This window comes from Antedon mediterranea, chromosome 11 (assembly GCF_964355755.1).
Source record: "Antedon mediterranea chromosome 11, ecAntMedi1.1, whole genome shotgun sequence".
Taxonomy (NCBI): domain Eukaryota; kingdom Metazoa; phylum Echinodermata; class Crinoidea; order Comatulida; family Antedonidae; genus Antedon; species Antedon mediterranea.
In genome coordinates this window covers 13,621,554-13,645,784 of record NC_092680.1, presented here as the reverse complement: position 1 = coordinate 13,645,784, position 24,231 = coordinate 13,621,554, and the positions used below count along the sequence as shown (strand labels likewise).

At 35.0% G+C, this 24,231-nt stretch overlaps 1 protein-coding gene across 1 annotated transcript; it reads right to left on the bottom strand.

Moving 5' to 3' along the window:
• Nucleotides 1-15,520: 15,520 nt before the first annotated feature.
• Nucleotides 15,521-21,764, bottom strand: LOC140062420 (uncharacterized). Its single transcript, XM_072108632.1, has 6 exons — nucleotides 21,596-21,764; nucleotides 19,935-19,992; nucleotides 18,510-18,611; nucleotides 17,467-17,661; nucleotides 17,147-17,279; nucleotides 15,521-16,332 (listed from the first exon to the last, which is right to left on the bottom strand). Exons 1-6 carry the CDS (start codon nucleotides 21,667-21,669, stop codon nucleotides 15,560-15,562), a joined length of 1,335 nt encoding a protein of 444 aa, XP_071964733.1. The 5' UTR covers nucleotides 21,670-21,764; the 3' UTR covers nucleotides 15,521-15,559.
• Nucleotides 21,765-24,231: the final 2,467 nt, after the last annotated feature.

Sequence of the window (24,231 nt, the reverse complement as noted above, 5' to 3'; positions counted from 1 at the left end):
ACCAGGTCACATTTTTTTGGACATAATAGCTGTTTTATCTTTCCCGACACCAAATTATATGTGATTGTTAATGCAAAATGCTGGTATCTGGTTGAGGAAAATATTACATATATTATTAGGCCTATATTGCCAGATAGTCTGGCATACGAACATTTGTGTTCATCAAATATATATTACTATTTAGAATTACAATTGTCTTTGTATTTATTTTTCACCTTTCAAAAGTGCCTATAATAGTCCTATTAATGCGGTGGATAAAGAATAAATTTGTTTAAAATCACTAAAAGAATTGTACATTTAACCTAAATAGGTAAAATAAAATGTCAGTCATTTTGTGTTAATTAGCACTACTTACTTTCCTTTGTAATATCAATTAATCAATTGTGATAAAATCAATGCACAGCAACAACAATGATTAATATTGATTTTATTTTGCAACAAAAAACAAATGCTTTGAACCAAATTATGTCTACATAGGCGATACCGATTTAAATTCACTGCATCCAATTTCAATTTGCCTATAAAGGCGACAATCTACTCTACTCTGTTCATATCAGTCATTCATTATTTTACATTTATGTTGGTTTTTGATTCCTATTGTAATTAAGTTTTATCCGGCCCTTTGCCACCTGGACTTTTGCCACCTGGCCTTTTGCCACCTGGCCTTTTGCCACCCGGCCTATACCCACCCGCTGGCCTGTCGCCATCGGCTTATTGTCACCCGGCCAATTGCCACCTTAGGCCTTTTGCCACCCAGCCTGTTGCCACCTTAGGTATGTTGCTACCCGGCTTTGCCACCCGGCCTTTTGCCACTTGATCTGAGTGTCATTGATTTTTTATTAGGAATTGAATAAACATTTGCACTTCTTAATTGTCCCAATTGAAAAAAAATTTTTTTTCGAAACGGAAATCATTTTCATTTTTTTTTCAATGGTTTAGACCCAGATTTAGGCTAATTTCCTATAGTTTTACGTTAAAGTAACAATATGTATGCCTACGTTGTTTACCTTGTATCTATCTAAATAAATTTATATTGATTTCGTTAATGTTTTAAATCTCAATTTTCATCAGGATAAAATACAGCATTTCAATTGACTGTCACAAAACAATTCGTAAAAACAATTCAAAACAACTGTTTAATCAGTAGCATTTCAGCTACGCGTCTTTGACACAATCACGCCAGGTTGCCAGTTTTCCCCTCATAATTGTTCTTTAAAAGGACATAATCCCGGACATAATGACCTAAGGTGGAAAATTCAGTTGAAATGGACCTTCTAGGTGGCAACAGTCGGGTAGCAAATGGCCGGTGGTGGCAGTTGGCCGGGTAGCAAATGGCCTAGGTGGCAAAGTGCCTAGGGTGGAAAAATGCCGGGTGGCAATTCAAAAGACCGGATGTCAAAAGTTTGGATGGCAAAAGGCCAGGTGGCAACGGGCCTAGACCCCGCCTAGACCCAAGAACAATATTTATTATATTTAATGAATATCCAGAATAAAGAAAAATTTGTAACTATCTAGATTGTGGAGCTAAATGAATATATAATGATTGTTGCATTGTCATTGACTATTGGGTGAAAGTGTCAATTCAATCAATCAAAGTAACATTTATTTCTCTTATAACTTTATATTAGATAAAAATTAACAGTAAATATGATTAAAATAAGAGGGGCAACATTCCAAAAAAAGAGAAGCTTGTATAGTGCAGCCAATTGCTCGACAACGACTCAATTATTCTCAGGTTCTCTCTATTTGTTAAATCAGATTCTATGTAGGCCTACGGTACCTTGAATGAAATGTTCCAGTTTAAGATGATCTGACTCCAAACTCTGACTGACTTTGAATCTTGCATTATCGATTGCAGTTATTCTAATTGTTCCAAGTATAGCACCAAACGCAAACATCAGAAATGCAAATCCAGTACATGATGCAACACGCCTTAAGTTTACTTTTGATGAATTCATAATACTGCAGTAGAAAAATACGGAAATATCGAAAAAGTATAAACATATAATATACTGACCTTAGGTATAAGTTGGGTATAATTAAGCTGTAGGCCTACTACTTATTATTTTAAATAATTTGTATTTGGGAATATTTGCACTAAAACCACAGAGCAATGAAACAGTTTTATTGCTTTATGCTAAAACTTACAGCATGTTATGTCCATAGGAAATCATCTAGGCCTATACGAGGCAAGAATAAATTGCGAGAGGAGATAATTTTAAGCTTAAAGGGTTACAAAAGATTTGTTAAATAATAGTTAACAATGTAGGCCTCTTTGTGTTAATACTATTACAATCTATTCTGTCTTTAATGTTGTACTGTACATTATTTCATATGTAAAATGGTATTGCACAGACAACCGATTGTTGATTATCATTGCATGTGAAACAGTGCTTATTTTGTACTACTACTTTCAATTCATGTGATTTACAATAATAACACTTAGGACGTGAAATAGTAGACTGGTATCATTGAGTCTTTTAAAGAAACCGCAGTGTATTCTATACATACGATGATACAAACAGAAGGAGAAAGAACAACAATTTATGGAGTGGAACGAAATTCTCAAAAAAAGAAAAAAAAAAAATCCCGCCTGTATCATCCCGGGATTGAATCCAGCCGGGCTCATCTCCTGTTTAATTTTGAGATCAACATCACCTTCTACTGACAATTTGTCCCGTCGGGCTCATCCCGGGACAAGTCTAGGTGGTTTTTATTACTAAGTGATCGAATTTTCGTTTGTTTCCAAGAATTTTTTACAAGGACAATATAATGATTTCAAGTTGTCCATTTATTAGTATATGTCAATTTTATCGTTAATATCATTTTTAAACTATGTAAATAGTCTTTTCTGGTATTAGGCTGTTTAATATTATTATTATTTAAACTACTTTTTATAATTTTTTTAATTTCTTGTGGGCTTTCTCCCATGCTATTCGCTCAATTGGGCTGGTATAATTCTTGGCAAATTATCTCGCCCCCAATAAAATATGATAATCCACATACTCGGTACTAATACCTTACCGACACTCAGTGGAATTCACCTGGGTCCTACTCAGGTCTCACGAAATATCCGTAACACAGCGAACTAGTATGACATGAGTAGCCCCTGAAATAGCCATATAATAATTAAGAATTACATTATTTAAGGTATTGTGGATCACAGTAGTAGTATCAAATATGTTATAATAAATAAGCAAATAAAAAATAAGGAATTTTGTTATTGAGAGTAAGGTATAATACATAATAAATGTTAACCGATGTATACATGTGCTTATGTGGTGTTGTGTATAAATGCAAAGAGCAACAGTTTATGGATTGGAACGACATACAGTAGAAATGTAAATCGATTGTTATTGTAAACCCAGTCAAATGCAGGTATCTTATATAAATTAAAGAACTAAAGTTGATCATATATTATATTTCGCAAGATATTTAGTAAGCACTGGCGGTATGGGAAAACATTTAAAATTGAGTAGGTTATAATATATAATATACAATATACATTTACTATATTTGTTCATGATAGTGTAAATTTTCATTTTCCATATATTTTATAACTTTTAGAATTATTTAAATAATTTGTATAATTTAATAATAAAAGTTGTCTACCAAAATGTTATTTAGACAGATCGTTTTTGCACTTGATTGTTGTTCTGTATACCTTTTAATGATAAGTTCCTTGAATTTTGGATGATTTATAAATGTAAAATAATGACACACGTGCACGTCAAACTTTAAAAATCGTGCGTCTAAATGGTTAATTTTATGCAAATTTGTGTAAAAATATGCCTATTTTAAATCGATTATAGCTCTCCGGGATGGCTGGTGACCAGCTAATGAGTTGTAGATATGAATTCATGTGAAATTTAGACCGTAAGTATGTTATGACGTCATCATATGGCCATCTGAAATTTAAAAATTGGATTTTTATCCCTTTCGGCACAGTTTGTCACATTCATTAATTTGAAAATGTCATCATATTCAAACAATTAAATAAACGTGAGTGGTGTAAAATAAAAACTAACCGTCAACAATGCCAATACTGTTGACGCTTGTTAAATATTTTGATCGATGCTATGCTGTTTGTACAATCGTTGTGGTGCAGCTTACTGTAGGCTAAGCCTAATAAATAGCATCTGTATGTTACGATGCGTTGCGCAATAGCCTAAACTCGTCACTCGCCGATTTAACTCGTTACCATGACGAGTTAAAATCTAGTCTTGTATTTATAATTCGATTCGATTTTAATTGATTAATGTATTGGAAAACAAATCTAAATGGATTGAAAACTCAACACATACATATACATACAAACGATTTCGACGTGAGAAGCAATAACAAATATCTACCTCTATTTAAAAATGTATGCAAGATTTATCTGCTGAATTTGGCATCGTTAGGCTACTTTTTATACGATGAACGTTGAGAAAGTTTCTACAGAACTACAATCTAATTTAAAATTAGCCATCAAAAATTATATAAATGTATTGAATTTACTTACAGAGACTGAGCACACAGAGGGACTAACATTTACCTAATGGTAATATCCTCGCTATCTTCAAGGCGATTAAAAAATGCACTGCCACTTGTTTCCAACTTCGTTCTTGATTTGCTGTCTATTTAGCCATGTTACGCTCTGCAGTGACTTTTACGACTAAAGATGGTACCATCGTTTTTCAGCGATATTTTTTTACGTTTATTAAGAGAGTATCTCGTGGAAATTAAACTACAGATTTTGAACTTATAATCTATGTAAGTTAGTTGCAAGTACATTTGCAGATTGCCTACGGTTAAACACGTATTATTATGTCAAATAACCTGTGCCTATATTTTGGATAGTTGATTACGTTCACCTTTGAATGGTACGGTCCCGTTAATCGATAACTTATCATCAATTGCTTATTGATTCAATAGGCATGACATCATTATACAAACGACGTATTAAAACGCTGCAAACCGCAAATATAGGTAGGCCCTTATAATATGCGATATAGTGAAAAATATTGAGTAAAAACACAGCGTTCGATTTAAATATAACAGTAGAGCCAAGCAAATATTCATAAGGTTAACTCTGGATTTGAAATTGAAATTATATTGTTTATAATGAATTATACAGGGCCGTAGCCAGGATCTGTCAAGGATTGGGGGTGGGGGGTTGGGGGGGGGGATTTTGTTAAATGACTACCCTAGATGGCCGGAAATGGTACTCTCGCACATAACATTCATGATAAATGGCACCTCTAATTGGTCGGAATAGACACTCTGATGCAGCATGCAACCAATGAGCAAAACGATCGTATTCGTACTTTTTTCCTCCTCCTCACACACGTGGACAGCGTGGACTATTTAACCGTCGATTGTTTGATGAGAAGTCAAATTCAATGCTTATTGTAGCTCTACCTATATTTATTTACAGCAATTTGTCGAGGAAATTGAATATTAATCACTGTAAATAGATGGTATCGATACAGTTGAGTAGCCTCGTATCGGCTGATGGTCTAGAAAAAAAAACAATCGGATGCTATAATGTAAACTACAGTACATGATACCATAGATATTATAGTGTAATATATATTATTGTATAACACCTAAATAAATTCCTGTCATTTGATTGGACGATTGTGGGTCACAATAGTACGCACTATTAAACGATAGTTTAATAGTACTTTTTGAAACATTTTTGTGTACGAAAAAAAAACGTCTCGCGGATGAAAACAAATCTAGTACACAAATTATCCTATGATATGGCTCTGTACTGTGACAGAGCCATAATATATAAAGAGTTACGACATTGGATTATAGTCACGTGATATGCAGATCAATTTGCATGGCTTCTAATTTTCAATGTCGCGCCACCTGTCGTCTGGCCTCAGTTTCGTTTTTCTTTTTGTTTTACACATTTTGTGTACGAAAAAAAGACGTTTCGCGGATGAAAAAAAATCTAGTACACAAATTACCCTATGATATGGCTCTGTACTGTGAAATACAACAGCGCCACCTGTCGTCTGGTCTCAGTTTCATTTGTAAACACCACCGCGAGATATGCAACAGCAGCAGATATTTGTGTACGATTTGGACATATAATAATGTACTAATTTCATTCAAAAATGCATTTAAATTAGCTTTAAATCGTTTTTAGGATTTTGGTATACCGTAAATCAACTTAAATCAATAGTAACCCACACTCTAATAGTAACCCCCTTCTAATAGTAACCAACACTCTTATAGTAACCCCCTTCTATAGTAACCAACCTTATACAGTATAAGTCAATCTATAATAATAATCCACTACTCTAACAGTAACCCATGGGGTTAATATTAGAGTCACAAAAACTATTGACAAACTGGTCGTTTATTATGCAGCCGTATTTTGAAAATAAGGAGATAATGCATGATGATCTCGGGAGTGGGTGAGGATTGATTGATTTTTAGTTTATAAAATAAAATTATAGTTCAAACAAATTTGTTTATTCGTAGGCTACTGTTTTATTATTTTGCTATGATTTGCTGAAGAACGGAATAGTTGAAGTGGGTTACTATTTTCAAGTCCCTAAATTAAGATTAGTAATAGTAACCCACCCTAAAAAACAATCAAAGAATAATAACCCAGGTTTACAATTAGGAGTTTACGGTATCATCTTTATGCATGCGCTGACTGCCGTGATCTAAACAATTAGGTACGCAGTTGTCTGGCGGTGTCCTTTGTACGAATCGTTTTTGCACCAGCTCACTGTATGAGTACGATACACGCGTCAATATCATGTTACATCCAGGGAGAAAATCGGCAATTTATTTGCAACTCTTGGAAATGTACAGACACGTATCGCTCGACGTACGCTCATACAGCGAAGAAAAGAATGTATGAGTTATTCACGAACGAGTTTACGAATTTTTCAATTTACGAATAACCTTTTGTACTGTGTGTGCGGCACGTATTTGGAGGGTTTTTAGAGATGAGGGCGATGTATTTATATTGGGCATCTTGTCGGTTAATAATCAGGTTCCTCATGTATGAAAATAGGGGTTCCGTAGGATTTTAATGCCCAAAGTGAGATTTCACTTGATTTTACTTTATTATGGTGCTAGGATACCAAAAATGCTAGGTAACAAATTTTCACGATCCCGTAACCATGGTAACAGCCCCAAATTCAAAATGGCGACCAAATGGCCATATCTCCATAACCATTTGGTCTAATGACAAGATATTGGTATCAAAATACTCGGAATATATATATATTTATATTCGTTGTAATATAGAACATTTTTACTAAATGCAACCGAAAATGCTATTTTTCTGTACTATTGACCCTTGACCTTGACTCGTACTGTATCTTAAAAACGGCTTGTCATAGAAATTAAAAAATGGTCTGATTGCTCAGACCTTATATATTTATATTTATTGCAATGCAATATTTTGTGAGAAAATGGCCGGAAGTAAAGTTATTCACCATTGACATAGAGGATAGCTTTACATTACAAGGATGGATAAATATTGGTCAGATGTTTTGGCCCTACTCTGACGTAATTTTCACTTTTAATAAGAATACATCATTACTTAAGTAATGTGGGACGCCAACAACCTCCAGGTCACTAGGATAATTATGTTATGCTGCATTCAGTTCTTTTCTAAACTCACATTTTCAAATATTGTTTTCAATTGCCACTTTGAACCTCTATAAACGTATTAATTGAAGATTTCTGATTTGGCTAAAAGTAGTAAATTTCAAAGTGAGATTTGAGATTTGATAGTAATTATAACCTATATTATTAGGAAGGTATCTTGCAGATTTGTTTTGCCCATTACTAGTTTTCATTTATATGCTCGTCTTATTGCCATCTAACACAAATGAACCAGCTTGGTTTGACGTAGATGACCCAATAACAGTGAATAAAAGATTGTAATTAATTTAGAATGTAAAGAAAAAAAAATGTATTTAAATAGTGCTCTCTTCCCGGATCAGGCTTTAGAGAACAGAAGGAAAACAGTTAAAATGGGTTGGTGGTCTTGCTGGCATTACTTAAGACTAGATGGTACGCTCGCTTCGCTCGCGTACCATCTAGGTCGTGCCCACATATGGTTCTCGAATACATAGTAATTTCAGCGTAAAAAAAACTGGCGATTTCAAAATGTAGGCCTACGTACCGCATGACTATAAAACATTTATTTATGTATTTATGTAGTCAACCAAAATTAGCACCGTGCGAATTACTTCCAAAAGAGAAACTTCTCACAAAATGAGTCCAAATGTTTCATTTGGACTCTTTTAAACAAACCCAATTTGTATTTTGTATCTAACATTATTGAGGGTTGGGTTTTTTTTTAATAGGCCTATAAATAACATAACACTAAATAGAGTAAAACATTTCCGATTTAATAACTGTTAAAATTTTCACTGTCATAGTCGATTGAAATAGTAAAGTACATGTAACGATACACCACCACGACGTTTATATTTTTTTGTAATTATTAATTAATACAAACGTTGAGAAGCAACTGTCAGTAATAAAGTATTATATTATTATGTGTTTATAATCTAAAAGTAGGGGCTACCCACACTCACAGTAATAAAGTTTATTAGTATATTTGTTTATATTATAATAAACAGTAGGCCTACCAACGCACACAATAAGAAATTTGCGATTCAAATGGCTACCAAAAGTGGTTAATACCTATTTACAGTATTGTATAGCTTTACAATACTATTTATGTTTATTCTCAAAGGGCCCATAAATTGACCTACTTGTGTTAAATCATGGAGGTATGCAAGCATGGTTAAACCAAATAATTTGGAATGTTCCATTCATCGCAAATCAATACATTTGTATAAACGTATATTAAATCTATCAAAATAGTATTTTTTAAATGTCTTCAACATTATGATACTCTACTCGAGCTGTTAAACCGGTTTTCAGCTATTAAAAACAATTATCGTAGGAGGAGATAGGAAAATGCGAAGTATCCTCGTATTATTGTGTACAGGTATTTTTCATGAGGACATCCATTAGACAGTGTATATCACGATCGGAAAAAACCCCTATTTGGGGCAAATGGTTGAACCTAAATTCGTTTTAATTGTCAATAACTAATTATCTAACTAAATTTAATTAGTAAACAGGGTTACATCAGGTGGTTAAAATCAGTACCGAGATTATAACCAACTTTATATACCATCGAGTACACATTCTAGAAATAACGCGCGATTTACCGAATTTTGCCCTTACGTAAATTTATATATAGATGAGGAAATCGAACTAGATATACCATCGAACTCACTCTTTCAACACAAAACACATACCGGTAAATCATTCAAGATTTCATCAAAATACATTCATAACAAAATAAACACCTTTTTAGTCGCGTGGATGCGACTCAATAGTTCACTATGTCGGTCGGTCGGTCTGTCGATCTGTCTGTCGGTCCGGTATCACTATGCGTTTTATCGCTTTTCTGTACTTTTTGAACTGTTTTGATGTACATTACTTTTTGAAAGTTCATTTTTTTCTGAGAGCACGCGACTTATGGCTGTTGGCCTTGTTTAACATTGTCTTAATAATTGCAAAAGAAGTCAAGAAACATATCTTAAACAGATATAATAAAAAAAAAATGAGTTGTCAAGCTTTTTGAAGTTTGTGAGCAAAGTCTGGTTGACTCCCTGAAAAGAAAATGAAACTAAAAACATTTAGTAGCTTGAAGGAGATAAAATCATAAGATGCTGTAAACATCAAAACCTCTTGGTCACTTTTAACAATCTCACTCCTTAAATTGGTTCATTGGCTTGGCAATAATGACTCACAAAATGGCAGTCAATGTTGATTGCTTCTCATATCTCGAAACATCTAAGAACCAAGGAACTTCTAACCACGTAATAATGTATGGCCGGCAGCAGTTCAATGTATGAGAAACCTCCATACAGTATATGAAAAAAAGGTACACAAAAGTTGAAGAATCAACCACTCTCACTCTTTGACTGTCTTAATGGCAACGAGGATGCTGACACAATAAATGCATGGTATTGATGTAATTAAAGATGTTTTAATCCAATTTTGGAGCTCCAGTTTCTTATCAGTTTCTTATCAGGAAAAATGTAAAAGTATGGCAATTAACATTTCAGGAAAAGTGCAGGAAGAATAAATTTGACTACGTCATTTTAGTGAAGTGGATGGGAGGAAAATGAATACAGTGCAATGAATTTCTGCTGTAATTTTTACTATTGTCCAAAGTTACATAGATAAATGTGCTTACTTACACTATAAAGTATATAGGCCTACTATTTATAAAATATATAAAAACTAAATTTGTGAATTAGAAATTAAATAATCGAATGATAATAATACGTATAAACTCATTTTTTAATCCCTACCACAAACAAATGCCGATACATGCTCAAATAGATAAATGCTTATACATAAAGTTGATGTTTATTAGGTCAATGGTCAATAACTTTACTTCCGGTAGTTTTCTAACAAAATGTTACATTAAAATAAATATAAATATGTATGGTCTGAGCAATTTGAGACCATTTTTAAATGTCTATAATCAGTCGTTTTTTAGATACAGTGCGAGTCAAGGTCAAGGGTCAATAGTGCAGAAAAAATTCCGGTTACATTTAGTAAAAATGTTCTATTACAACGAATATAAATATGTTGATTCCGAGTATTTTGATAACAATATATCGTCAATAGACCAAGGGGTTATGGAGATATGACCAGAGACTACTGAATAAAAATTCGTGTAAGCTATTCTCTATGTCAAAGGTCAATAACTTTGCTTCCGGACATTTTTTAACAAAATATTGCATTACAATAAATATAAATATATAAGGTCTGAGCAATTTGAGACCATTTTTAAATTCCTATGACTAGACCAGCCGTTTTTAAGATACAGTACGAGTCAAGGTCAAGGGTCAATGGTACAGTAAAATAGCATTTCCGGTTACAATTAGTAAAAATGTTCTATTACAACGAATATAAATATATATATTCCGAGTATTTTGATACCAATATATTGTCAATAGACCAAAAGGTTATGGAGATATGGCCATTTGGTCACCATTTTGAATTTGGGGCTGTTACCATGGTTACGGGATCGTGAAAATTTGTTACCTAGCATTTTTGGTATCCTAGCACCATAATAAAGTTAAATCTCACTTTTAGCATTAAAATCCTACGGAAATACACGAGAACCCGGACTATAAGGGGATCCGCTGTAAGGGGGGTAGGGGTTTGCCCGAACTATAACCCCCCACCCCTCCTGGCTACAAGCCTGTTATACTTATAAATATACACAACGCTCGTTCTGCTCTGACAATAAAAATTAGTGGGATATATATATATATAAATTTACGCAAGAACAGAATTTTTACTCAAAATAGATAGAAGGTTGGTAGGCCTCGTTCGGTACCGAATTTGTAACCCTGTTTAGGCCTGCTAAGTAAGTTTCTACAATTATTGACGATTAATATGAATTTACCCAGGATAGGGTATTTTCCAAATTTGGTACACATTGTAAATGATTGTCAAATGATGCTACCCGCACACGATAACGAGGATCCATCCATCTATAATACTCAATAATTGTTTTTAGTTGTTTAAATTAATGTGGGTTCGATACCATGCAATGAACACACACACACACACACACACATATTTTTTACAATTTTCAGTTATTTGCGCCGAGGGTACGCGAGCGAATAAATTATAGCAAATAGCAATTTAAAACCCGGAACTACCCTTTAAAATGCCTATACTCACCTGTGTTAGCACTATTATACCTTGAACACAATCCAGGCTGAGACGAATGGTCTTTAAATACGGTTCCGGCAGCATTCGAAACAGTGTGTTAATGTATAATCTATTAATACATTTTAAAGTTATGCGCTCCTCTTATGTACATGTACATTGAAATGTTTCAGCCGTACAAAATACATCCATGCTATATTGTTAATATGATTATTTGTTATTAATTGATGTATTAAAATACGCCGCAATTTTTGTTTTCAATTTGTAACAGATGGGAGAAAGGTCATTTAAATGCTTGTAATACTATTGGCTAACTTGTGTTGTTTGGCGTAGTCACCGTGTTACCAAACCAGGTTCAATGATAATTTGCATTAATTAAATTTAATTAATATCTGATTAATCTCAGCATGGATCAAACAATTCATTGAATATTATACAGATAATTAATCTATTCAAGTATTGTTCCATAAATTAAATCCACAACTAAAACGCACTAAATTAGGTCAACAATATATTTCTTATTTTGGAATAATCTGTGTGATCATATAAAACAATAGCCCATACTAAGTTTATTTTAAAAGAGATGTATGTATTATGTACATATGCAAGCTAAAACGGCCGGCCCTAAGTAGGATAAAGCAGTCTTACACAGTAGTAAAAAACACCAATCTTGTGAATCTCAAAATGCTGTATCCGTAGAAGAAAGGAAACAAATCGAACGGGGTCAGGGATATAAATTCATTCATTCATTCTTTATTTAGCCTTTCAAATCGAAATACATTTACAACAATGTATTTCGATTTTAAAGGCTAAATAAATAATGAATGAGTAATAAAAACAGAGCAGGGAGACGGATCGAGCAGGGTCAGGGACATATAAAAAACAGAGCAGGGAGACGGATCGAGCAGGGTCAGGGACATATAAAAAACAGAGCAGGGGGACGGATCGAGCAGGGTCAGGGACATATAAAAAACAGAGCAGGGGGACGGATCGAGCAGGGTCAGGGACATATAAACAACAGAGCAGGGGGACGGATCGAGCAGGATCAGGGACATATAAAAAACAGAGCAGGGAGACGGATCGAGCAGGGTCAGGGACATATAAAAAACAGAGCAGGGGGACGGATCGAGCAGGGTCAGGGACATATAAAAAACAGAGCAGGGGGACGGATCGAGCAGGGTCACGGATCCAGCAGGGTCAAGGACATATAAAAAACAGAGCAGGAAGACGGATCGAGCAGGGTCAGGGACATATAAAAAACAGAGCAGGGGGACGGATCGAGCAGGGTCAGGGACATATAAAAAACAGAGCAGGGGGACGGATCGAGCAGGGTCAGGGACATATAAAAAACGGAGCAGGGGGACGGATCGAGCAGGGTCAGGGACATATAAAAAACGGAGCAGGGGGATGGATCGAGCAGGGTCAGGGACATATAAAAAACAGAGCAGGGTCAGGGACATATAAAAAACAGAGCAGGGGGACGGATCGAGCAGGGTCAGGGACATATAAAAAACGGAGCAGGGGGACGGATCGAGCAGGGTCAGGGACATATAAAAAACGGAGCAGGGGGACGGATCGAGCAGGGTCAGGGACATATAAAAAACAGAGCAGGGGGACGGATCGAGCAGGGTCAGGGACATATAAAAAACGGAGCAGGGGGACGGATCGAGCAGGGTCAGGGACATATAAAAAACGGAGCAGGGGGACGGATCGAGCAGGGTCAGGGACATATAAAAAACGGAGCAGGGAACGGATCGAGCAGGGTCAGGGACATATAAAAAACAGAGCAGGGGGACGTGCGGATCGAGCAGGGTCAGGGACATATAAAAAACGGAGCAGGGTCACGGATCGAGCAGGGTCAGGGACATATAAAAAACGGAGCAGGGGGACGGATCGAGCAGGATCAGGGACATATAAAAAACAGAGCAGGGAGACGGATCGAGCAGGGTCAGGGAAATATAAAAAACAGAGCAGGGGGACGGATCGAGCAGGGTCAGGGACATATAAAAAACGGAGCAGGGGGACGGATCGAGCAGGGTCAGGGACATATAAAAAACGGAGCAGGGGGCGGATCGAGCAGGGTCAGGGACATATAAAAAACGGAGCAGGGGGACAGATCGAGCAGGGTCAGGGACATATAAAAAACGGAGCAGGGGGACGGATCGAGCAGGGTCAGGGACATATAAAAAACGGAGCAGGGGGACGGATCGAGCAGGGTCAGGGACATATAAAAAACGGAGCAGGGAGACGGATCGAGCAGGGTCAGGGACATATAAAAAATGGAGCAGGGGGACGGATCGAGCAGGGTCAGGGACATATAAAAAACAGAGCAGGGGGACGGATCGAGCAGGGTCAGGGACATATAAAAAACGGAGCAGGGGGACGGATCGAGCAGGGTCAGGGACATATAAAAAACGGAGCAGGGAGACGGATCGAGCAGGGTCAGGGACATATAAAAAACGGAGCAGGGGGACGGATCGAGCAGGGTCAGGGACATATAAAAAACGGAGCAGGGAGACGGATCGAGCAGGGTCAGGGACATATAAAAAGCGGAGTAGGGGGACGAAAAACGGAGCAGGGGAAGAGAACAGAGCAGGGAAACGGAAAAGAAACGGATCAACTAGACATAATAGGAAAGAAACGGAGCAAGGGAAGAAAACATAGTAGGAAAAAAAGAAAATTGTTTAAAAAATAGAAGGGGCGGATAATTGTTTAAAACATAGAAGGGCGGAAAATTGTTTAAAACATAGAAAGGGCGGAAAATTGTTTAAAACATAGAAGGGGCGGCAAATTGTTTAAAACATAGAAGGGGCGGAAAATTGTTTAAAACATAGAAGGGCTGAACATTGTTTAAAACATAGAAGGGGCGGAAAATTGTTTAAAACATAGAAGGGGCGAAAAATTGTTTAAAACATAGAAGGGGAGGAAAATTGTTTAAAACATAGAAGGGGCGGAAAATTGTTTAAAACATAGAAGGGGCGGAAAATGGTTTAAAACATAGAGAAGGGGCGGAAAATTGTTTAAAACATAGAAGGGCGGAAAATTGTTTAAAACATAGAAGGGGCGGAAAATTGTTAAAACATAGAAGGGGCGGAGAATTGTTTAAAGCATAGAAGAGGCGGAAAATTGTTTAAAACACAGAAGGGGCGGATAATTGTTTAAAACATAGAAGGGGCGGAAAATTGTTCACAGCATAGAAGGGCGGAACATTGTTTAAAACATAGAAGGGGCGGAAAATTGTTTAAAACATAGAAGGGGGAGGAAAATTGTTTAAAACATAGAAGGGGCGGAAAATTGTTAAAAACATAGAAGGGGCAAAACATTTTTTAAAACATAGAAGGGGCGGAAAATTGTTTAAAACATAGAAGGGCGGAAAATTGTTTAAAACATAGAAGGGGCGGAAAATTGTTTAAAACATAGAAGGGGCGGAAAATTGTTTAAAACATAGAACATAACAAATTGACCCGAGTGGTCTAAACTACGTCGGGGTACCATACTCAAATTTAGTAAAAACTTATGGCTACGTTAATCTGTTACACTCGGATCCCGATGGTAAAAGTCCCTTGACAGCCAAAATTTGATTAGGAGTTTGGTATAACCATTTGGTATGAATATATGCCTTGGACTGTTTAAATAAACCATACACAAGGCTGCACCACTGCACTCATGACTCCATTTCCGAATTCCTGGATCCATTCTTGTAAATAACATATTTATATACACTAGAACATTTTTTTGAAAAATTATTTATTATTTTAAAAAATAAATACGTTAAACATTTAAAATGTATTACCAAAACAAAGAACATTATTTGTTGTCATGTGACATTAGCTGCACCATATTTAATGCTAGGGTAAATGTTGGAATTACAGCTTTCAGCTGACATCTGACTGTTTTCACTCTGCTGCTTTCTTCTCCTTCTCCTCTTTTTAGAACTCTGACCTGATAAAGAAATATCTGACACACCAGAACTAATGAAATTGGCAGAAGGCATTTGTGTACTAGTGACTGCTTTGGGAGGGATGTCAGAAACTCCAGATTTAATAGGATTGGCAGAAGGCATTCGTATATGACTGGCTGCTTTGGGTGTGATGTCAGACACATCAGAACTAATAGATGTGACAGAAAAGGTCTGTATACTAGAAGCATCTGTCAGTTCAGTGTCTTTTTGAAATGAAGACTCCTTCCCATTAATGACCTTCTCTTGACCTATTTCAAAGACTTTTTCAAATGTGTTGTCATCTTCAGCAAATAAATTTCTTGAAGATGATGACTGCCATCTCTGTGTAAAACTAGTTTTTTGGTCATAACTTTCTATACCATTCTGCCTATTTTTATAACTTCCCTTGGATATACTTCTTAATCTATAAGGTTTTGTATGTTCTTTAATTAGTTGTTCTTTCCCTTCTAATATACTTTGTAATTCTTCAATTTTTTCCTGCTGTACAGAAAGCTGGGTGGACAGTTGCAGTATAACTTTTGTACGACTATCTTCCCAGTCTGGCATATCTGTTTCTTCATCACCATTGTTCATATCATTTTTCATTAGCTGTTTACTTTTGGATTCTAGGCATACTTTGTCAAGTTTTGCTGGGGAAAACGAAAAGTAGAATGTATTACTATTTCAAATCATGATATTTTAGTAGCATACTTCAAACACTACAAAATGTTCAAATTCTGCAAAGAGTTCAAATTGCTCATATACATAAAAATGTGAAGGTACTGTATGCTGTCTACATAAAAATATATGATAGTTGATTATAAACTTAATAATGAAGTTAAATATAAAATGATGGTATACAAAAAATGGTAATGTCCTTGTACATGAAAATATATTAGTAAAATAATACTAGTAAATTATACTTTTACACCGACTGCAGTACTTAATCAATGAGGCTTCAAAGTTAATGATTTATTATTGTCAACCTGAAACTGCTTTTGTTAAATAGCCAATTTTAATGTCATAATATTATTCACTTTGACCAATAATTGAAAAAAAATAATATCCAGTCGGATCAAAGACGTATGGAAACATACTCCCATAATGCAGCTAGTAATCAGCGTACAGTTGTGTCTTGATTTAAACGGGGGGTTCCCATTTATACACCTGGGTGGAGAGAGGCAAACATAAGTAAAGTATCTTGCCAAGGATACATCGATCGAACGTCCAACACACTGCGCCACACGCACTCACAAGTTAAATGTAACAGTTTGTATTTTTATTCATATTTTTCCAGTGAATGTGACTAAATTCATAAAAGTGCAAACTGACCTATTAAAAGTTCAATTTTATTCATCTTTATGGTTTAGCGGACAATACATCTTTAATGAGAAGCATATACATTGAACATTAAATCAATCATGTGCAATCAATCAAAAAAATATAAAAGACGGTAAGGAACACCTGTCAGTTCGTAGTTCTTCTCCTCCATTAATGACATTTCTTGGTTCAATTTATAAATATTAAGCGACCCTTCTTGCTTCACCTCAGCTAGTTGTGTTTTTATTGCATTTAAACGCTTTTTGTATTTCAGTTTCTACAAAATAAGAGATATAACATTCAAAGGAGGTATATGTATGAAAATTAGTTTAAATAATTTAGTCTAATAGGCTTCAACAAGTATGAGAACCTTAGTTCACAGGTACAGTTGTGGCTGGCGTTAAATAGAAAGAGCATGATCGATGCAATGGCAGTTGTGTATAAAACAAACATTTACTTTTTACCAGTTTATCCATCTGTTGGTGGTGACTATTGATGTCCGCTTGCAACTGCTCTATATATAAATCTTTTGCTTCTAATGTTTCCGTAAGCTCCTGTTCTTCGTTTGGCACTATCTGTGTTTGTAATGATTCAATGATTTGCTCTAACTCTGAAACTTTTTCTTTTAGTTCAAAGTTTTCACCTTCGACCTCTGCCATCTTCAAATTAAAAAATGCATACGTTACTGTACTGGATTATTTTATTCTCCTTGGCTGGCATATCATTATCAAATTAAGATAGTTCAGAAGCGCTTGAGTGGAAAACTGAAAAGTAACTTTTTTATCTGGAATGGTTTGTTCTTTTACAGGATGTATATTTAAATAAGGCAGTTGTACCAATGACATTTCATAGCATGTAAAATATTTGACGCATCTGCATGCACAACTTCCGGGACTACATTTAAATATTATGTACATGTACAAAGAGCAGTTTCTGTAAACATTTACAAACATTCAGCTTTGATAACCCTGTCATGTGCCACATATAATTATATTTGTTGATAGTACTATAGCTGCACTATATAGTAGATGGTCAAATTCATGCGACAAAAAAAGAAAAATATAATTAAAATTTGCAGAAAGAAAGAAACACTGTTCAAAATTGGAACGTCTGTAATTACTAAGGAAACGGACATAGGGAAATAAACATATCTAAACAAAATTTGCTGAACGCTGGTAAATTGTAAGTGTTATAGTGTTGTATATTGGTTAATTTTACGCTGCAATCTGTCAATTTACACAGGTTCTTCCAACCCTGGACTAAAACGTTAATGGTTAATACATATGATGAAATGGGATCTAAATTTGAATTTAGTGACAGAGAAAACATTTAGTACGATATTAAGGGTGTTGCCCAGGCAACTGGGGTCCGCCCCTGATAAAGTAATGATATACCAGAAAATAAAAGTAGAACCATAAACATAAATAGTTAGCTTTATAAATCATGTCATATGCATATTTGTTGATTTCATCACCATTATTGCATGTAAAATATAAGTAACATTTACCTGTTTTTCAATATTATCATTTTTCTTTTCCGATTCCTTCAAACGCTCTTCTGTAGTATTCAGTGATTTCTTCAATTCTGTCCGTTGCTGATCTAAATAAATCTGTGAATACATTAAAAAATAAACTAAATACTACTATAGTAGAATGTATTCTTTGGTTGATAGTTTTTTGGTCCTTTTATTTTTGGTCCTTTTATTTTTGGCCCTTTTATCAGTAATGGTATTCTGTTTAGTAATGTGTTTTTCTTTTTGATCATCTAAAATTGTAGTATTTATTCAGACACAATCTAAATTTTATCATTTTCAATTTTCATAGATAAATAGATAGAAATCTTTCTTTATTCTGGATATTCATTCAATATTTGTACATTGTTCTTCCTTGAAGTCCAGTTAACACTTACAAATATAAACAATAAAAATGGAAAATTATGAAAACGTTTTTAAAGACTACAATATCACAAGAAGCAAGAGAAAAATACGGTTAGATCAAATTTTTAAACGATTGCAAAGTTAATGAATTTATAGATCTGCGAATATCTGGTGAAAGATTATTCCAGAGTTTGACTGAGCGGTATTGAAATGTTCTTTTACCAGAATCATTATGCCATTTTGGTAAGACTAAAGTGTGTTTCGATTTGCTTCTTGTATTTAAATTGTGATAATTATCATAATAAATACAATCATAAAAATCAATTAGGTAATCGATCGCGGTGAGTCGCACCAGGCTTGAGGCTGCAGTGTGACCGTGGCCTTAGGCTTGATGAAGTGACCCTCAGACTTGACCTTAGCAATAAAATAAGCTAAAGTGACAGAAATTGAGTCTGATTAGTATAATAAAGTAATATTTATTTTGACATCATTTTTATTTTTAAATTATTTAATAAGCACATCATCTTTTACAGATTTAGTATTTTTTATTTAATTTTAATTATGACATATCAAAGTATGAATTCTTGTTGTATTTTTCAAATACAAAATTCTGTAACAAAGTAATAATATTTATTCATATGTACTATAAAAACAGAAAATAAACGTTTAATTACAACCCCAAAACCATTGTCTGACAGACAATTTAAGTATTTTTGCTTTAAATTACATTTTTTCCAGGTAAATAATTGTTTGATTATTGTGAATAACTATTATGTGACAATAAAATGACACATTCAAAAACAAATTTTAAATGTAAAAATATTTTTCAGGGGGACAATATATCTTTAAAACTGTTACGTCAACATACTTCAAAAACAGATATAAAAAAGTAGTTTATAATTTCATTTTTAGCTGTTACAGGGAGGAGCGTGAACACGTCTATATAATTATGCGTACCTGATTTGAAGATCAAAACAAAAGAAAATGCTAAGTTACATTAAGTAGTAATTAGTAATTAGTTTTGTTGGGATTATTGTTTGTTGTAAGATACCTTACCTTACTGGAGTTCAAACTTGTCTCAACAATACAGCCATCTGAGTTGGATCTTGTCCATCTTTAAATAATTAAAACACTTGTTAATTGGTAATTTATTCACTGATCATCTATTATAAAAAACGCTGTGGCTAAAGATACGGTACCGTATCCTAACTTCCGTTTACTAAAGGTACGGTAAAATTGCATTACGTCATAATCGGCCAATGGGGTGCTGTGACGTGTGTGACGTCATCATATAAGGACTTTGGATTTTTTTCACATCGCGTCTGTAGAGAATGCCTATCGGCGGCGCCAGGCTGCATGGATGTGTGCGCTTATGATTCTGTGACTCAGCCTCGGGGCTAGACCTAGTAATGTTGAATCGAGAATCGTCGATGCTGTAGTAATAGAGCAAGATCATGTGGTTGGTGGACGTTACATAAAGCGTTTAAATCATGCACTCAATCTCAAATATTATTTCATTATACAAAATTAAACACTACACTACAGTAGAAATATGTTGATAGCCAAATTAGAAGTAAAGGAATTATAATTCAATGTTGGAAATTGTGTTGCGTCTAGTTCATTCGTCCATAGGCCTATAGTTACTATGAGGATTTTATTTTTATTCCAAATTGCCTACAGTATTTAGATTTTTTAATAAACTTTGTTTACAGATGGTGAACATAAACAAAAAGCAAATGCGGACAATAAAGGGGCCCTCAAATACTATGATTTAGACAATAGGCCTAGCCCCAGGTCTTAGTCACAGAAATCAGCACACGCATGCAGCTGGCCCCAGCCTGGCAAACAAACTCATATACTGAGGCTATAGCATGGTTATAGTACGTAGTAGGCCTCTTTTGAAACGGTCAATTTCTGTATTCTAGAATTAAAATCAACATGTTTTAGCCTATCAATAATAACAGACGTAGGCCTAGGCTAGATTTAGTTTTGTCACACGACGGGGATAATAGCGATAAATGAAGCATAATAAAGAAAATGTTAAGCCGCCGATTGATCACTGTTTTCGCGATATAAAAAAAAATCCCAAGTCCTTATACGATGACGTCACACACATACTATGACGTAATGCAATTTTACCGTACCTTTAGCAAACGGAAGTTAGGATACGGTACCGTATCTTTAGCCACGGCGTATACAAAAAAATTATGCTTAATTCTGACATAGGCGAGCCTTGGGTACCTACTGTCCAATTACACGACAAGATTTAGTTGCCAAAGACGTTCTGATTTTATGTTATTTGGTAGAGAATTCTATAGTTTTGTTGATCGCCTCTAATCTATAAACAAAAGTTCTTTTTTTTACCCTGAGCCAAGTTTGTTGCTAAATTCATCATTTTTAACAGAAATCCGGACGATTTTTGCTAAAAAAGTTATTTTTTAACAATAACTCTCGTTTGTTAAATGTATTTGCAACATTCTGAGTCTCATTTGTTTCCGTTTGGCGTTTAGTGTAGGACCGCCTTACTTTTTAGAGGAAGCCTTAGCTAGCCTACTACTAGCTAGCTAGTAGGCCTAGTAGCTAGAATAGATGCCTAGCCTAGGCCTAGGCTATCCCCACCACACCTAGCTTAGCTACTCTTCTAGTAGTAGTAGGGCCTAGGCCTAGGCCTACTCTCTTCGAATTAGCTAGCTAACCTTCAAACTAATATCACTTACCTTGACTTATAATCATGACTATTCTGACCATTTATAGTAACTGATTTCACATTTGTACTTGCTCCATGACCCATGTTGTTGAACAAAAGTATAAGACGTCAAACATATTAATCACAAATTCAATTATCGAAACATGGCAGACACCCTTAACCACACACGACACAAACTACTCTCTCTCTGCACTCGACTCTCGCTCGCGCATGGCAGATTGTACTTAGTTTCTATAGCAACAAAGTAGGAGACACAATTTTATAGAGGGAGTGGTTATTCACTTCCTTCTCTTTTCTTTTCGAATTTTCGTATTGACCGATCTGTTTGATACGAAAGCCTATTAGGGCCAACAAAAAAATAATATTGCTTTCACAAATTCGAAATAACGAATTATTAATACGTTTTTTCGAATTATCAATTCAAATTTCGAATTATTAATTCGAAATTTCAAATTACTAATCAGAAATTTCGAATTATTAATTCGAAATTTCGAATTAGTAATTCGTTAATTCAAATTTTTAATTCGAATTTTTTTTTTTTTCATGAGTCACTGCCCTTTTACACCTACTGTTTACTGCAATGTAGTCAATCTGGTCCCTCGTCACATCACCAGGGGTCTGCCATGTGTATATTCGTCTGGGATGCTCTTTGAACCATGTATTTGTTATGGTCATATCCTTAGCTTTACACCAGTTCACCCATCTATCGCCACGCTCATTTCTTTCACCCATCCCATGCTAGCTCTCCAACTGTGTTCCATCCTGCCCATGGCCAACCTTTACATTCAGATCACCCATGATGATAGTTATCTCATCTGATTTGCATTGGGATTTGGCCTGGTCTAAGCAGGGAGACTCCCTGGTCTAAGCAGGGAGTTGTTAATAACAACTCCCTGGTCTAAGGTCGCATAAAAGTTATCTATTTCTTCATCTGTGCTGTCAGCTGTAGGTGCATAAACCACTATGATAGAGATATTGAAGGGTTGTCCCTGCAGTTTGACCAGTATAACTCTTTCACTCACAGCCCAATAGCCCAGCATACATTTAGCCATATCACCATCCAAAAGCAACCCTACACCTTTTTCATGTTTGTCTCCTCCAGCGTAAATCATCTTGTAATCATCAATCATAAATTCACCATTATTTGTCCAATGAGTTTCATTTATCCCTAATATATTGATGTTGAGTCTCATCATTTACAGCTTAACATTTTCAAGTTTGCCATCTTGATACATTTCACGTTCCTAATCTGATTGTACTTCTATTGCGGACAGTAGCTTTATGACGGTCGAGCTCCACCTGTCGCACATGAGACACCCTACCGGGCAAGGAGCCTCCTTCATACGATGGATGTACCCTCTTTACGCCGTTAGCTTTCATTCTTGAATTGTGACACTTCATAATTGTTCTTGGAAAAATGATAGTGAAGTGGTTTCCCGTTGCCTTCTTCACCGCAGTCTATCAGCCATAAATGACAATGTATGACTACCTAACTAAATAAAAAAAAAATGATATTAACCGTGACCAGCTTTCATTTAATTACAGGTGTCAACTTCGCTCCTCTAATGATCCCACCCGACTTTTCATTCCACGATCTAATCGGAAAGCTGGTCAGTGGTGGTGACACTATACTTTTTCTGTCGCCGCTCCGCGGATCTGGAACGCGCTCATGTCGATTTGAGAGGAGCGAATTCGCCACCTCTATTTAAACGTCAACTTAAAACTTTTCTTTTTAATTAATTACTATAGTATTGTTAGGCGCTCTGTTCTTTGTAGGGCGCCATATAAAAACATAAATAGAATAGAATAGATATTACTATTTTGGTAAAAAGTAATATGGAATTTCTTGATCAAAATTTGAAAGCGTAATTTGAACATGTTATGTAATGGAATGAATACATTATTATTGATTATGGATTAAGGAATATGTTACCATAAAATAATAACCGAACTTTTTATTATCTTCAATGTTGATAAAAATTGCCAATTATTTACAGAGTACGTACCAAATATAATGGAAACTGTTCCGTTTTAAAGTTCACATTGTAAATATTAATACCAATCAAAGATCAATTTGCTTTGATCATTATGTAAATAAAATCATATACGAGGAAGTAAGCTGTTTTAAAACTATCTGTTATTCGGGTTTTAGTATCAGTTCTCCCAGAATAGACATTGAAACAAGTCGTTCTCTCGTTAAGGCAGCAGACATTAGTAAAAAGAAGATTACTTTTGTGGTATGTATCTTATAGTATTCATTAGTTGTCACCGTTTTATTTACGAACGCACACATTGTTATTGAGTTCAATCGTTAAAGGTGCAGGTGACGTGTAAGTAATCAGAAATAGTATAATTTAATATAACATGATGTATTGTGGAGAACGGCATTGTTCTGTTCTGTGGAATGTTTAATCTCATTCGTCAAAAAAAAAAAAATGATGTCCGTTAATTTAGTTCACTGCCCTTATAGAGAATATTAATTATTCTATTTTTTTTGTATGTACACCATTTTACACTATATGAGGCCTATTATTAATCATTACGGTAATCATTAATATGCCTATGTAGGTCTAGATAGTTTTTTAGGTACATACGTATACAATCCATTACTGTATGTAACTTAATTGTACAAACACGTACATTTAC

Excerpts from the sequence above, each read along its gene's own strand:
- LOC140062420 (XM_072108632.1), bottom strand. The coding sequence starts at position 21,669 with ATGGGTCATGGAGCAAGTACAAATGTGAAATCAGTTACTATAAATGGT. Across the intron at positions 19,993-21,595 it reads AGTCATGATTATAAGTCAAG|ATGGACAAGATCCAACTCAG; the intron begins GTAAGTGATATT and ends AATTATTTAAAG. Across the intron at positions 18,612-19,934 it reads CAAGTTTGAACTCCAGTAAG|ATTTATTTAGATCAGCAACG; the intron begins GTAAGGTATCTT and ends ATGTATTCACAG.